Source organism: Hemicordylus capensis, chromosome 4 (assembly GCF_027244095.1).
Source record: "Hemicordylus capensis ecotype Gifberg chromosome 4, rHemCap1.1.pri, whole genome shotgun sequence".
In the NCBI taxonomy this organism is placed as follows: domain Eukaryota; kingdom Metazoa; phylum Chordata; class Lepidosauria; order Squamata; family Cordylidae; genus Hemicordylus; species Hemicordylus capensis.
In genome coordinates this window covers 184,459,845-184,477,100 of record NC_069660.1, presented here as the reverse complement: position 1 = coordinate 184,477,100, position 17,256 = coordinate 184,459,845, and the positions used below count along the sequence as shown (strand labels likewise).

At 40.5% G+C, this 17,256-nt stretch overlaps 1 protein-coding gene across 1 annotated transcript in view; it reads left to right on the top strand.

Moving 5' to 3' along the window:
• DAP (death associated protein) overlaps positions 1 to 9,018 on the top strand; it is a 58,944-nt gene extending 49,926 nt beyond the window's left edge. Inside the window, exons 3-4 of the mRNA XM_053248398.1 lie at positions 3,179 to 3,221; positions 6,481 to 9,018. Coding sequence (XP_053104373.1) covers positions 3,179 to 3,221; positions 6,481 to 6,600 — 163 coding nt within the window. The 3' untranslated portion in view covers positions 6,601 to 9,018. The remainder of the gene's footprint in view (positions 1 to 3,178; positions 3,222 to 6,480) is intronic.
• The last annotated feature ends 8,238 nt before the right edge of the window (positions 9,019 to 17,256 follow it).

Here is a 17,256-nt window from a genome sequence, read left to right as displayed (position 1 = left end):
ATTTTCTTGTAACCCTCCACGTAACCTGGGTTTCCTTACTGCCCATTCCCTTCTTTGGGGGGCATTGTCCCTGCTCCTCCCGCCATTGTGTCCGGTGTGTGTGTTTCGGTCTTCGACGCAGAGACGGTAACTACACGCGCGCGCAGTTGTGTGCGTAGTTTCCGTTGCTGCGTCCGCGCGCGCCACGCATGCGCAGAACACCTGCAAGAGACACGGACGCAGGTACCTTAGGGTTTTATTATATAGGATACTAAGGATGTGACTGTAAGGATCTGGCAGATTTTGGGGGGTCCTGTGATTCCTGACTCCAACTTCTAATTTACAAACCCACAGAAGCTTGGGAGTGGCTCCTGATGTGAGCCAGTCTGTTTATTGCCGAGGCAATATGTATGGAGCTCATGATTTTATCACTTCATGTTCATAAGGGTAGCCATTTGACTGAAATTTCAAGAGGGAGCCAGCCCAAATGAGTCTCTTCTCTGTTAGTAAAGTGTGCCATCGAGTCGGTGTCGACTCCTGGCGACCACAGAGCCCTGTGGTTGTGTTTGGTGGAATATAGGAGGGGTTTACCATTGCCATCTCCTGTACAGTATGAGATGATGCCTTTCAGCATCTTCCTGTATCGCTGCTTCCTGATATAGGTGACTCCTGCAGGGCTTCAAACCAACAATCTCTGTCTTGCTAATCAAGTCATTTCCCCACTGTGCCATCTGTTACAGAAGCTTAATTGCCAACATTGTCCTGAGTGATACAGGTAGATTAATTCAGTGAGTGTAAGTGTGTTTTGGGAAATGCTGTGTTCAAATTACAGAGAACAGTGAAAATCTGAAAGACTATGGGGAGGATATGTGAGGAAATAATTCAAATTCAGATTTGTGTTTATGAAGCCGCTCAGAAAATGTCATGGCAGGCAAACAGTGAAGTGAAAACCAAGTTTTGTTTTATTAATAGCTTGTTTGCACTTCATTTTTATTCATTTCCTTTCATGTATGTTAAGTGCTTAACCCAAATTTTTTAAAAACTATAAATCAGACACATTCTCCATGAAATGTTTTATCTCTGTTTCCTTGCTATTATGTTGCAGTGCTAGTTTTAAAGACTCATGTAATGTTACTTGCCTCTTGTGTTTGCTTCGTGGGAGATTGGGTTAGGAGTCTGCAACCTGGAGCCCTTAAAATCTCCCTCTAAAGCAGGCACAAGACAGCATAGCTCATCTCACCTGTTTCCTCTGCAGTCCTATCGTCTGCTAAGGTCAACTTTTGATGAGTGTGCCATGCTAGAACTCCCTACAACTATGTTGGATGGTAGCTTCTGTATTAATTAATTATATTAATATATTAATTATTGTATTAATTATTGTATTAATTAGTAGTATTAATTAGTATTAATTACTGTATTAATTAATATAACAGGTTGCAATATTCCAGTAAATCCTAAATATTTTCATTAAACAATGTGATGGGGCAACTGGAAACCAATATGTGGAATTAATTTAAAATACGATTGCAGAAAAAACCAGAGTCAAAGCCTCCAACTGGGGCTCAAAAGTAGTACTGTATATATTACTTGAAAGTTGCCCAGTGCATTTCAGTTAGTCTTCCTCGGAGCACTGTAAAATAAATATAAAATTACTACATTTGAGCACAGGTTTGAGGCTGGTGCCTATCATTTCTTCTCCCTCCAAATATGGTCAGGTCTACCAGAGCTTTGATAGTTGCCTGCAAATCCAAGTAAAAATAAATCATGAACACAGTTGTGGGAAACAAGTTATGGTGGTCAGCTAATAGCTTGCCAACAGAAAAGTGAGACAAATGGACCCTTTTTAAAAGGTAGCCTTGTTTATCAGATTCATGAGAATGGATAGTTCATTGGAAATTGGGGTGAATTTTGTTGCAACCTTTTTTAAGTCTCACCCTTTATTTATTTATTTATTTTTATTTTTATTTTTGCATGAACAGATGAAGCTGCCTTTTTCTGAGTGAGAGCATTAGTCCATTGAGGTCAGTATTGTTTCCACTGACTTGCAGCAGCTCTCGGTAGTTTCATACATGAGTCCTTTTCATTTCTTCCTAGAAATGCCAGGGGTTGAACCTGGGGCTTTCTATGTTCAGAGTAAGTTGTCTGCCACTGAGCTAATGTGTCTTTCTCTGAAGAGCTCAGAGTAGTTCACCTACCATTCCCACATAGCTTCCCTCTAGCAATTTAAAGGGCCGGACCTGCATAGATATTGAGAGGAATGTATTCATTAATTAAAGGGGGTAACTCTTTTGGAATGAATGGGATAGAGACTGAAGGAGAACCGTTGCTGTCAGTTGAGATGTGCTGTTACCTTGCAGGATAATACTTACTAATAGCATGCATCACCTGAGCTTTTTGACATTGAAATCGTGGAGGTTGTTCAAAAGCTAAAAACAAAATTGCTGCCAATGCTGTGCTTCAGAAATACCATTGCTTGCTGAAATATCCTCATACTGTATGTTTATTGCGCGCATGGTGTCACCGTAAGAACATAAGAGTACCTGGAAGGTCACAAGCAGGGCATGAAGGTGGCAGCCTCCAGTGTGTGACATTCAGAGACGTTTCTCCATATAAAGACATTCCATTTAGCTATCTCAGCTAATAGCTGTTGTTCTCTCCATCAGTATGCTTAATTTTGGGGACAAACAAGAAGAAGAGGCTGTCACCTATATGCCCTGCTTATGAGCTTCCAGAGATGCCTGACTGGCTCTTATGAAATACTATTGAGCAACTAGGTGGACCAGCAAAGCAGCTGTCATGTTTATATTATTAGGAGTATCGTATGGTGTTGGACATAGGTAGGATTATTCCCAATGACTGCTCAGCCCTTGCGTGCTCTTCCCCCCTCCCCCTTTCTTAAAAGGAAAAAAACCCTTATGATTGGACTTCCATTTTTAATCTTTCTCCATAATTTAATTTTGAATTTGGAGAGGCTTTCAGACTCTTTTTTTGCAGTTCGGATAAACTACTTGGTGAGCAGCAGAGAGAGGCTGAATTGAGAGTTCATTGTCTCTGTATCTGAGAATCGGTTTTTAATCATGTCCATGCCTTTGATTTTAATGAAGTCTTACTTTGGAATTGTTTTCTTTCTTTTGCCTTCGGGCTATATAAAATAGAACTCTTCGTTTCAGTAACTAGATGTTCTTCTTGTATTTTCCAGTCCACCTAAGCCAACTGTATTCATTTCTGGAGTCATTGCAAGGGTGAGTTTGCATCTTACTTTCTTTTCATTTGTCTTTAAAAATGTGGAAAGCCTTGTCAATTGGGTGTTAATTGCAACAATAGTTTTTTGTTTTGATTTGACATCTCCTTGTTCACTTTTATTTATTTGAATGTGCCCTCCACTTGAATTTTTTAGTTACAGCAGAGAGAGGCTAATGGTAGACTGTAGGATTCCCATTATCTAAATCTCTGTTACAAGAGAAAGTGTATTTTTGTATCTGCAGTAGTACTGATTAAGTAGTGTGCGTGTGCACATATACTCACCATGCTGCTGTGTGCCAGATTGTACCATTTAAAATGCTCTAACATGAGCTAAACTACATCATATTTTTTTTAAAGGAGAGGAATTAAAACTACATTCAAACTAGACAATGATAGATCCCCTAAAGGCAGCTTGGAAGTGTACATGTTTGTATGGGCTATTTGAATGTGACCAGGAAATGACAAAAGGCAAGTAGATGGAGGGAAGGGAGTTCCAAAGCACCCTCTGCTGTCAGATCACGTAAATATATGGAGCTGGCTTATCCTGAAGCCTAACCATAGCCCAGTGTGCTCTACTCTGACTGGCAGCAGCTCTTCAGCGTCTCAGACAAAGGTTTTTTTCTCAGACTCCTCTGCCTGAGATTCTTTTAAGTGAAGTTGCCAGTGACTGAACCTGGGACATTTGTAAATGCAAATCATGTGGCCTACCATTTTGTGCAGGCCCTCCAGATATCAACAGCCAACCCCTACCCAGCAGTAAGGAGAAAGAATGTGGTCGCTGCTATTGGCCTGCTTGGACTCTCTTCCTGTTCACTCTTAACAGAAGAATTTCTTGGGGAGGCTGAATCATATTCAATATGTCCTCATTGTATTTAACTTTCAGAACTTTAAAAAACCCACTCTACATCAATACCATGGGGTAATTTTAATGCTTATTTGGAATTCATTAGATTTTATGCTAGTTTTGTGTTGGTGGTCTTAGTTTTTTATTTTAAAAAGATAAAGCGAGACACAAATATTAACATAAGCAAAAACTTATTACTTATACAATTTGTAAGTAAAAACTCTCTTAGCCTAACCTACCTCACAGGGTGGTTGTGAGGATAAACATAACTATGTGCGCTGCTTTGGGGTTCCTTGAAAGAAGAGCGGGATATAAATACAGTTTAATAATATTAATTTTTTTTAAAAGATTGATTGTTGGCCAGCAGGTGGAGAGTGGGACAATTTCCCAGGGAATGGATCATGTCTGAGGAGAGAGAGCTACCAGTATGGTTTTAGGACCAGCTCAAAACCGCGGTCATAGTCTGTAATTGTTAAGCTTGTTTTTTTAAATCAATGGATCAATATAGTTTGCTACTTTGCTACAAGCAGCTTTTGAAAAGAATATGGTTAGTAGCATGCCAGGCAGAAGGTAAAGAAAAGATGGCTTGATTGGGACCCACACATGTGTTCAAGGATCCTTTAGAGCAGGGCTGCTCAACTTCGGCTCTCCTGCAGATGTTGGCCTACAACTCCCATAATCCCTGGCTATTGGCCACTGTGGCTGGGGATTATGGGAGTTGTAGTCCAAAAACAGATGGGGGGGCCTAAGTTGAGCAGGCCTGCTTAGGGGATTTGTTTGTTTGGTTAGAACACTTATATATGATCCTATGATTGATTTTAATTGATTTCCAGTAGCAACTACAGGTAAAGTCATAGAATATGCATTGTGGTTGCAGCTGTGCCCCATCTTTTATGAAAACTAAATAAATTATGCAAATTAAATAAATACACACAAATTGGCTTGATTTTGTTGCAGACTGTAATATTCAGTTTTTCTTGGCACAGAATTTGGATAGCCTTAGCATAGAACTTATACATACAATATTTTTTTAAAAAATAAGATAGATTCGTGGTCTAAGGCAGGGGTGGCTAACCAGAGACTCCCCAACTCTTGCTGGCCTAGAATGCAGAATCTCCCTAGCCATAGTTTATTGCAGCTGAGGATTTGGAAGTTGTAGGTTAACTGGAGAGCTTCACACTGGCCACCCGGTCTAAGGGCTTAGACTAGCAACACAGCATGCAGTTCCCTTCTTACAGAAGTACAGATCCTCAGGCAGACATTCACAGACAGAGCCTTTTGAAGGTATAGAGAAAGCTTGGTCAGCCTCATGAGATGAGAGGATTTCATCACAGAAAATGAAGATGCAGTAAATATTAGCCGTTTCATACAGACACACACATTCCAGGATATTGCAAAACCACACATCAGCTTTCTGAGTTTCATCACCTTTTGCTTCACAGATAATAAAAGGTATAGCACCTATCTCTTGATCTGATGATTATAAAATGTACGGCATCACCTGTTTAGTGGAGACAAGCTTGCAACTGGTTGTGCAAATCAAGTGACACCAATTCATTATTCCTAGATTCTGGATTCCTAGATTTCTTTTCAGGCAGCCATGTCAGCTGCCATTTATATCAACAAAGGTTATGTCAGCAGTCGGTCAACTTTAGGGGTGTGCATGGAACAGATTCTGGCATTTTTATTCAAATTTGAATCGGCCCACTGGACCACAAGCCGGTTTGAGTTGAATTGGCCCCCCAGTTTGGTCTGAGGGTTGAACCAGTTTGGGACCAGTGAGGATTCCCCTTTACAAGCAAAGTGTGGAACCATGCCTTCCTGCCTTTAAAAAAAAGTCCTAATGGGGGATGGTGAGAGGGCTCCCTGGCAGCAGCATGGCTCCTTTGAACTCCAAATGGGCTCCAGTGTTTGGAGTTGGGAGGAGCCATGCTGCCGCCTCCTTGCTGCCCCACCTTAAGAGTTTTTTAAAGGCAGGCAGAATCCCACCCACCCCTTTACTTGTAAAGGGGAATCCTCACCGGATTCCCCTTCACAGGATGTCCCTTGAACTGCTGAACCTAAAACCAGGGTTGGTTCAGCTCGGACCAGCACCCTTTTGGGGGGGGCCCAGTCCAGTTCAAGTCTGAACCGGTCAAGCTGGCCTGGTTCTATTCGAACCAGGTTAGAATAGAACCAGTTCCGCACACCCCTTGTCAACTTTATATTGTGAAATGGCAGGATGATTTGAAGTATCTACCCACTTATAACAGTTCTGATGTGGGTTATTATAGCAGTAGATCGAGAGACCTGACTTCCAATAATCTGATACGTCAAAGTGAAGCAACTTCATACGTTATATCCCTTTGGTTTGTATCACTTGTGGATAAGATGGTTGCTCCGTTTTTATGGTGCTTTTTTGGTTCTTTAATCAGGGTGATAAAGACTTCCCTCCAGCTGCGGCCCAGGTGGCTCACCAGAAACCACATCCCTCTGTGGAAAAGCTCCCCGCTCCACAGCATGTCAAACAGCACATTCACCAGCCTCGCAAATGAATCAACTGTCCAAGATCCAGCCATAGTGTTTTGGAAATGCAAAGATTAAGAGATTTGTGCTACCAGATCTTTTAAAAAAAGTGGTATTTCATGCTTTTGCCTTAATTGTCTATGGTTTAATAAAGGGGTGGGGGGAAGAAAGTAATGTTCCATTACCCCAGTTGAAACACATACTCCTGGGTACTGCCGGTCAAAAATGTTATGGTCATGTTATAGTAACAGGATGGGGATAGCTTAGATCAAACAATTCCTTTAATGAATAATTATTTTAAACTTGTTTGTTCCTGGATGTTGATCTATAGGAATGCATAAGATTGGGGCAGAGGAGTTGGCTCGTATCCTTTTCTGGCTGCTTTCTAATGAGAGTTTTTTTATTATGCGCAAGTCTGACGCCTTTGTGATTTTTAAAGAATTGTTCTTGCTATGTTCTTCTTAAATATGTTTAAAATAAGGGCCAGCTTCTTGACTTTTGTTTGTTTAATTCAAGAATATGAGAGGACCAGAAATGTTTCTCAGATATGTTTTGAGATCTTTGTGGATATATGTCGTAGTAATTGCAACCTAGCCAAAGATTTTACCAGCCAACTGGCCCATAGTCTTAACAGGGTCCTCTGAATCTTGTCCAAAATTACCGAGCAATAAGACACAATAATCGAATTAAAAGCAAGGTGATCTGTATTTTACTGAAGTTGCCGAATGTTCTAAATACTCTTGAATGACTACATGTATTGCAGCCCCTCAGAACAGCTTTAAACATGCAGGCATGGCAGTACTTCCAAGATGTACAATTTCAGGTTGCAGCAGGTGAGTAGATCACATCTCTGAATGCTCTTCCTTATAAAGAATTCCAGCACATGGAAAGCTAGTATGCCAGCTTTGGCTGAAATATTATTGCTGACATGCTATCTTTCCATGTGCAGAGAATTCTTGTGTGGAAGAACATTCAGATATAAAATTCTCCATCTAAAATCTGAAGTGTTACAGTCCATGAAGAACTACACCAAATACAAAGTTGTAAATTTGAATCAGCCATATCTTGTAGGGGTGTGCACGGACTGAAGGTTCAGCTGCGGTGTGGCTGTGGCACACACCTGGCCTCTGAATGGAGCTGTGCCACAGCCACATGCAGGCTGCTGGGGGGAGTGCTTCCACACCAGGAAGCTTCCTGGAGCAGTGGTACCACTGGTAAGGAACTGCACCCCGCACCCCAACACCACCATCACTGGCCATCGAACTGGTTTGTGGACCAGCGATTCAGTCTGAATTTGGACCACACCATGAACCCTTGGTCCATGCACACCCCTAAAATACTGGCAGCTAAACTGGATTATCCTCTTACATTCTGCATTATGGTTATGTAGTACAGTATGGGGTAACAAGCATCTATGGACAGTAATTGGTTCTTGCCATTGTGATCACAGCTAGGGATGTGTGCGGGATGATACCTGCATTCTGTTCCGAGCTCAGAATGGAACGTGAATATGCCCGGAATGTTCTGTCAGAACAATCAGTCGAGCCAGTTGTTCTGATGAAATGAGCTTGGAACACTCAAAACGTTGCTCTTCTGGCCTGTGCACAAGCGTGGCAGCCATTGCGTGGTGTTGGTGACCATGCAAATGGGGGTCACACATGCACAGAGGCCAGAAGAGCTCGGAATGTTCGGACTCAGAATGGGGTCGTTCAGTTCCAAGCTCGATGCAGGTCCTTCATTTGAAGGGCTTTTTGTTCCAAGTTTGGAACTCTCAAAACAGCCCATTTCGAGTCAGGATGTTCCGCGTGCAGAACATTCTGCACATCCCTAATCACAGCAAGCAAGCAGAGTAAATTACAGAGAAGGGGCACAAAACAACTCTAGGTGTATTTTAAGTGAGCCTCAGTTAAGATGTGCATTCCTATATGCATCATATATATCAATTAAATTCAGTGGGGACCAGGTAAGCATTAAGATGCACATCTGCGTATTTGCATCAGTTACATATGAGGGACTCACTTGCTGAATTGGAGCAAAGATTATATTTAATTAAGGTTAACTAAGGTAATTAGTAAAAACTGGGTCTGGTCATGCATACAAAATTGTTTTACAAGTACATGATTTAGAATCACTTTGTTCTGTATACCAAAGTTTAACTTACATTCTTATGGGTACTTGAATTTTACAATGAATAAAGTACACTCAATCTTTTTTTCAGCCTATGAACTACAAAGCATTTAATAACTTGAGAAAAGTTGGCTGCTAATAAATCATAGTTGCAACTGCTGTTCTGGCAAACCGTGAGAAATTTCCACCCCCCTTTGGGCTTTGGAGAATCATTTATTTTTAATGACAAATAACATGAGAGGCAAGAGGAGAGAGTTTCAATAATAATTAAAAAAAAATACACCGTTGAAATATTGCTAAATAAATGTGTAATTATTTTGTGGCTGACTGATTTATTTTGAAACAGCAAATTCACAACAGAACCTGCTTTAGTGTCTTCCACCCAGCTGGTTGTGGATGAAACAGCCGTCACTTTGCACAGAATCCTTGCAAAAAGCTGAATCACACTTTCAGCTACTGTACTGGCGTGTGCGTGTGCGTGTGTGTGTGTGTGTAGATGCTACTCTGTTCACCGCTTTCTGGAGATTCCTACCTTGCCATTAGGTGTATAGGGATCCCATTTATTGACTTTATCTCCAAATCTAAATTGATGGGGCAGAACTGAAGGAAAACCAGATCAACAACAGTGTCTTTGAGCTCAAGCCAGTATTCTCATCGTGGTCAAATGGGTTCCTCAAGAACTATAGGTGGAAAACTGTCCTTGACTGAGGATTGGACAGTCGGGTTCACATGCACTAGTACCCACCTTATTGTACTGGATTGTATTCCATATATACATTGCTCACTTTTTAGTAAATGCTCATGAGCTTTCCTGAAAATTCAGCCACCTGATCTGCAGTCTATGGATTCCTTCATTTCTTGGTGAAGGCATTAATTTATGCTTCATTTTTACAGTCTAAAAATGATTGGCTATTTCTTTGTTTAAGACCTTGGGGATTAATGCAACCTGATTGCTGGCTTACAGAAAGGAGCTGTACTTCAGTGGAAAAGAACATGAGAGAGACAACATTCTCCAGTATCTGGCACAATATGATTTAGCTACAGCATAAAAACACCAACTTACCTGTGTTTTCTCAATCAGTCACCAGTGCACTAACACCTGCACAAATGATGAGCCAAATGCAACATGCCTAGATTTCAGATGAAGATGATGTGATGTTTTGTGGAGCTTTAGTTGCCATCTGCATGATCATTTTATTTGAAGGTTAAGTCCATACCCATGCAGAACCTTTTTTTTTTTTTAACCTCAGTGTTATTTCAGTGGGAAATATCTTTGTTTAGGACAAAAAATCATATGTTTTCCCCATGTTGTTACACATGATGTCCCTGTACATGTAGGTTAAATAGTATACTTCGGTGTGATAGATATTGCGAAAAAATATTGGAAACAAACAACCAGGGAAGGATCTCATGTTCATGTCCAGCTTGTGAGTATCCACAAGAATCAAGCTGGCTGCTAAAAAGATATTGGGCTAGATGCTGACATTGGTCTGGTCCAGCAAGGGATTTTTACCTATTTGTGTACATATTTGCTGACCAAATTTCTGTGCATTAAATGGCTGTAATTGAGTGTTTGGAACAAGCCACTGACTTCTATGGTTTGGTTTGGTTTATTTGTTGTCTTTGTATATTATAGCCTATATAGAATCTCTGGGTGGGTTTACAAAACAGCAACTAAAGCCTAAAAATCATATAAAACAGTTTGAAATTACCATAAAACAAACATCAAAACTTTAAAACATAATACAGGTGTGTGTTCAAAAGTTTTCAAAAGAGATGGGGAGATTCTGATTTCATTTGGGAGTGTGTTCCGGAACCTCAGGGCAAGGCTATAGAAGGCCCAGTTTTGGGTCACCACCAAATGAGCCGGTGGCAACCGGAGCTCTCCTGATGATCTTAATAGGTGGCGGGGTTCATGAAGAAGGAGGCTCTCAAATATCTTGAGCCCAAGCCATTCAGGGCTTTATAGGTAATAAGCAGCACTTTGTATTTTTCCTGGACACTTAATTGGCAACCAGTGTAGTTATTTTGAAGTAGGAGTAATATGGTGTCTATGAGTGGCCCCAGGGAACAACATGGCTGCCGCATTCTGCACCAGTTGCAGTTTTTGAACTACATATAAAGGCAGACCAATGTAGAGCGCATTGCACTACATATAAAGCTGGATGTTACCAGCATGTGCACCACTGTTTTAAGGTTGCCTGTCTCGAGAAATGGACAAAGCTGGAGCATCAGCTGAAGCTAGCAAAAAGCACTCCTGGCCATTGCCTCAACCTGAGATATCAGGGAGAGGTTTGGGTCCAGTAGTACTCCCAAACTACGTACTGCTTGATTGATTTGATTGCCATGAAGTTTGATTATACTCAAATGTGGAAGTGAAGCCCAATGACTAAGCCTGGATAGTTTTTTAATGTGCAAGTTTTAATCTGTTTTCAGAACACTTCTGCAGGGACTCTCTTTTTTAAAAACAAACTTCACAGGTTCTTTAGTTAAAGAGAGAGACAAACTTTTCTGCCATTTAGTCTAGTTACAATCCTCTTTTGAATAGTAAAAACATGCTGTTTAAATATATAGTAAAAGTTTTTTTAAGACATATAGTCCAATGCAGCCTCTTTTTCTGAAGATGTGTTCCTCTGAAGAACTCTGTAGGTGATATCTTTTATGGATATAGATCAAAGTGGCTGTTAAGTGCATCAGCAAAAGGACACATACACTTTTTCCATGCTATGGAATAATAGTAGATTAGGCAGGATAAAGTTAAAAGATGCCATTTATCTAACCCTGGAAAGGTTTAAGTCCCATCTTGAAGTCATTTGCTTTTGTGGTATATTCACTAAAATGAAGGCTTGGATTTTACATACATATTCAACAGCTGCTTTTTCTTTACACTTTGATTTCTGTGCACCTGATAACAGTGAGCTGATTCAGTTGAAAAGCATTGTGTTTGGTGCAAGGTAAGGTAAAAAGTTCTATATATGGGCTTATCTGTGACTGCCCTTTCTCTCTCTTTGTGTCTCCCCCCCGCACTCACACACACACACCATTTTTAGGTAAGTTCCAAACTGCCTTGCATTGAGCCATTCCTAGTGTGGCAAGTCTCCATTTGCTAGTTATTGAGTTTGTCCAGCTTCTTGTTCTTCATGATGGCTCTGGATTAAAGGGTCCGAAGAGTTACAACTCTGTCGTCATTGTCATCATCAGTAGTCATTGGCTTCTGCTCATTTCTTGTGCCTGGCATCTGGAGACCTATGTGCTGTGACAATGGCAACCCAATGCTGTGGTAGTAAGGAATATGCCAATTTATATGAAGTTTTAAAATGTTCTCTCTCCAAGTGTAATTGTAATGCAAATTGTCTGTATAATCATCCAGGTTTGGCAACCTGTGACCCTTCAAGGCAAAGGTAGCTAGATCTCCTAGTTTTGCTTCTGTTTTGGGGCTGAAAAAGGGGGGGGGGAGGTTTAAGTACTTGACACACCACAATAAATGCCTGGTGAGCTGCATTTAGCTAGTTGGCTGGCAAAGTGTATGGACCTGATCTAGACCAAAATAGGTGGTTAGTAAATCCTTCCCCCCCCGCCCACAAAAGTCTACGTTTATGAAAGCCTAAGAAAACTCAAATATTCCCAAATTACAGTAGAAAAGAATTAGACAAATATTGAGTGTATATGAGACTGAGAACATCATAACGTAATCTCTCGAGGAACAATCAAATGGACTGTTCCTATATTCCAATTTTACGCAGTTTAGCCACTGACCTTAAATGTATTGTAAGAAGTACACATGAATTGTCAATTTTGTGATAAGAATAAATTCTCCTCCTCCTGCTGTATCTAGTGCATTCTTTGGATTAACAAAAATCTAATTGTAAAGTTCATAATGTTCATGTAGTATCTTATCAGGTTTCAGGCTGTGTTCTGGAAAAACATAAAATAAAAGTTGTCAATTTTTCTCCATAATGCAGAACAGGATACTTTTCTGTCTCCTAAGAAGGGAATAAATTAGAATAGTGAAGGAGGCTAATATGACTAGACAATGTATCATTTTTTAGAGTTGCCAAAATATAATTGGACAGTCATCTGTCTTAAAAATCTAGATCAAATCTTTTTGAAATGACAGGTCTTTCTAAAAATTAAGCCTTCTACTGGTATATTTTGTTGATTCACGGATAATTCAGCAACATTCATAATGTACAGTATCACCTGCAGAAGTGGAGAGATTTTTCTGCCAGTGAAATATAGCTCTCTATTACAACACCTGCTGCTTTCAGAGCGGACAGATGTTTTCCTCCTTGCTTATGTACCTTCTCCCTTGCCACATTGGAATTCATTTCTAGCTTATATTAGGCTGCTTGTGTTCTATGTTCTGTTTAAATTACTCGTATAAGCTATTTTGAGTGCAATGTTGCTGTAGAAAGACAGGATGTAAATTATAGTATTAAATAGGCTCAACTCTTCTACAGCTATATGAAAGCAGTAGCATTTCCTGACTAAATATCCTCTTGACTCTTATTCCCATTTTCTCCTTCCCAGTTGTCCCTTTTAGAGTATAAGCCTGCTTCAACAGTGTTGGTACAGTGCCTAGAAATTGGTGCTTTAATGAAAAGGAATGCAGTCCTTATGTTTGGGGAGGGGGTGGGGTTCAGACAGTTTAGGTGCATATCTGTGTGCTGACCAATGATACTATCTTAGCTTGTAATGGGGAAGGGGCACCCCAAAAGTGGAGGTTCATCAAAGCCCCTTACTATGCATCCTCTACTTTTAATGGGGGTTGAGACTAAGATAGAATCGGATTGAATGGATTTTGAAGCAACCATCCAGCAACTTAATCTCAAACAGAAATGTAACTAGATGCTTTGCTTTGCTTCTTAAAAACAAAATTAGTAGCTTTCCCCCGGTGAAAACAGGGAGAAATTTGTATTTTCATTCATATATATAATTTGCTGAAGGAGAAAAATGAAGTATTGATGAAACTTAGAGTATGTGAGCAGGCACTAACAGATCTGCAGAATGACTCTGCAGATCCTTGACAGATAGGAGGGCAAGAAGCTTGAATCCTCATTTGGAGTTTGGTGAGTTAAAGGACAGGAAGCCTGGGCTTTGGCTTCAGGAAGATTAATTTAAGGAAAAGTTTGTTCAATCAGACTTTGTGTTAGAAGTTATATTTCTTTTGTGTGTGTGTTTTGTGTATTCCTGATACTGTTTTATTATAGTTTACCTGCAATGTAACTGAACTAAGATACACTATTCTACACCCAGTACAACTAGGGTGTTGCAAAAGACTCTATAAACATTTAAACATGCATTAAGACAACCTATTTTTGTAATCCTACTAAGATGCTTAACTGTATCTAAGAAAGCTAGAAGCCTCAGACGGAAGCAGTCTGCAGTCATTGAATAAAACTGGGGGTTTTTTCATTCTTGTTACAAGCCTCTCTGAGCTGATTTTTAACTCAGTAAAGGGGGGTGGTGAAGGGGGAGTTCTCTGATGCAAGCACGTCCTCAGAAATTCAGCAGATATCAGTTTTCTCATGATGTGTCAGCTTGCATGTGGAAGATTTTTATACTTGTCCAAGAGCCAAATTAAGAGAGTTTTTCCTGGGATTCAACCCCAAGCCCAGGGAGGTTCAAGCTCTGTCAATAAGGGTGGCAGTGGCAGCCTTTTGAACCTACCTATATTACAATAGTTTTAGAAGCCTAGACAGGCAGCTCAGCAGGGATGATTCAGCATTTCTTTCCCTCATGTGAACTTACCCTGAGACAAAGGCTTTAATCCACTACACTTCTGAGTGTAAAACTTCCATCATCTCACCTTATTCGTATCCTGATAATGATATTTCACCAAACCTTTAATTTCTACTTCTTTATTTAAATTCTTCACTATCTCATTATAATCTGTCTTACCCTGACAAACAATTATATCATCTACATATATAAGAATGTATGTCGATTTTCTATCTCCATTTCTAGTGTACAGCCAAGAATCCACTTTTCCCTGTCTAAATCCTTCCAGAAGCAATTGAGTTAAGTTACCATACCAAACTCTGGTTGCTTGTTTAAGTCCATAAATATGTTTCTGTAGTTTATACACAAGTGTTTCTTTACCGAACTCCTCAAATCCTGGAGGTTGCTGCATACATATCTCCTCTTTGATATCACCATGTAAAAATGTAGTCTTTACATCTAGATGAAGCACATCCATTCCTTTAGATGCAGCAATTGCAAGTAACAGTCTAATTGATGTGCATTTAACTACTGGTGCAAAGGTCTCTTTATAGTCATATTTCTGTGCATACTCCTTAGTAACCAGCCCGGCTTTATATCTTTGAATGTATTCTTTTTCATAATGTTTAATGGTAAACACCTATTTGCATCCTATAGCCTTTCTATTTTCTGGTAACTTTACAAGTGTCCATGTCTTATTCTTATTAAGTGAATCAATCTCTTCCTTAGCATCCTTTATCCACTTACGTGCGTCTGAATCGGGCATTCCTTTTATTCTATGTCAGTCTATGGATTCAGATATTTTATACTCTTTTGCCTCAAAAGAAAATCTTTTAGGTGGAATCCCTTTACTAATCCTATTTGAATGTCTCGCCTCTAGTGGCGGTCCAATCACCCAATCTTGATCAGATATCTCTTCAACATCAAGATTGACGATTACTTCTTTAATTTGACATTGTAGTTTCTTTTCAGCTTATTCACCTGTTGGAAAAACTAAGTCACAATTAGACTTAGCGGTCTGGGTGTCACAAGCAAGGAGGCCTATCCCAAGTTCCCACCACTGCACCTCTATTTGGTGGGATATGAAGTGAGGTCTCCCCTGGGGATTTTAGTAGGTAGGCAGGCTCATATGGGAACAAAATATCCTAATCTCAAACTGGAATGTGTGATTATTTGATTGCTACTGTATATCTACCTTTTTTATATATTTTGAAAATGGTCTGAATATAATGCATTAAAATATCATAACGTAAAGCTTATTTTAATTTATCGTTGCATGTTAGCATACTGCATTTAAAATTGGTTAACATTTGAGGTGGGGAGGGTGATTTACACAGTCATCTTTGCCAGCAATAGGAGCGTTGAAGTTTACAACTGCTTACTGGTTGCTACCACAGGTATTATTAGGGTAAAATTCAGGGAAACTTTGACAGCTCAAGAAATTGACAGTTTTAGCAACATTAAGAGGGAGCTATGAAACTCATCAAACCTTACTTGCTTTTGAGCCAGGAAGCTGTTAGCTTTTCGGTGCAAGATCTGATATTCTATTAATCTTTAGATAAGGGTTAATGCTGGATCAGCTTTCAGCGAACCTATATTTATTGAACACCTTATGGCATCTATGTCCATTTAAAAATTCATCATGATTTAAAACTGCATTTTAAATCTCACGATTTTTTGGTGGGGAAAACATTAGCCTGAGCCTGCCACAACATGAGATTGTTATAGTACAACCAGTTGTCATAATGACACCCACAAGTGATGGGTTATCAAGCAGAGGGAACATTAGCCCAGATCTGATGTGACAAATGTGACACCTGAAGAAGTCTGGAACAAAAACCGCAACCTTAAATAAGCTCTTCAGTTGAGCTCATTATGGGAACATTTGTTTAAGTGCACAACATGTCTTTTTGCTATGCCAAGCATGCTCAGTTTCTGCACAGGAAAGCTCTATAGTCATTGTAGCAGGTGAGCTGCTAGTCTCATTAAACCTTCTGTTTTCTACCAATCCCAACCTGTTACGTGCGTGTGCACGTGCATGTGGTTTCAAAGTATAATAGGTTAATAACAGTGTGGGGTGGGGGGAGATACTGAGTTCAGCGGGAGTTAAGCAAACCGCCTTGGGGTTGTTTTTTAACGAAAGGCGGTATAGAAATGTAAAAATAAATAAATAATTTTAAAAAACAACTCTTGGCACTCACATATTTCTCTGAGCTAGTTATGCACATTCATCTCATGGTGTGACACCAGAATGGAAGGGATTTGCAGGACCCAGTAAAGCTTATAGCAATGAAAGAGTAGTGGCTGCCAGCTAAGATTACTAATCTCTGGGGCTATTCTCACGAGCCACAAAAATCGGGCTAGGAGAGCCTAACCCGATTTTTGCTGCTTGTGTAAACCACTGGCCTTGCAGGCAAGCCCGGTGGCTTACAGCAGCTAGCCCACTTTTGTAGCCCTCCCCTAAGCTTGGGTTTGCAGAACGAGTGCTCCACGAACCCGGGCTTCCTGTTCATGAGTAGCCACAGTAGACCTCCGGAGAGGAGTCTCACGAGTAGACCCCCGGAGGGGAAGTGAAAAGCTGCCTCCCGGCTCCGGGGGTCTCCCCAGTATGCCCTGTGCGCTCACACAAGGCATTCTGGAGCTTCTGGGGGCCGCATGGCCCCCGAGCTCCCCAGCCCCTGCTGGCTCCGTCACGGAGCCGGCAATCGTGCGGGCGGCCGATCTGGCTGCCCAGGGCTCCCTCCCTGTTCACCCTTCTAAACTGGGTCTCACTGATCGTGAGACCCGGCTCTCTGTTTTTTGCCCTAACTTCTGTACTTTTGACAGCACCCCAATAC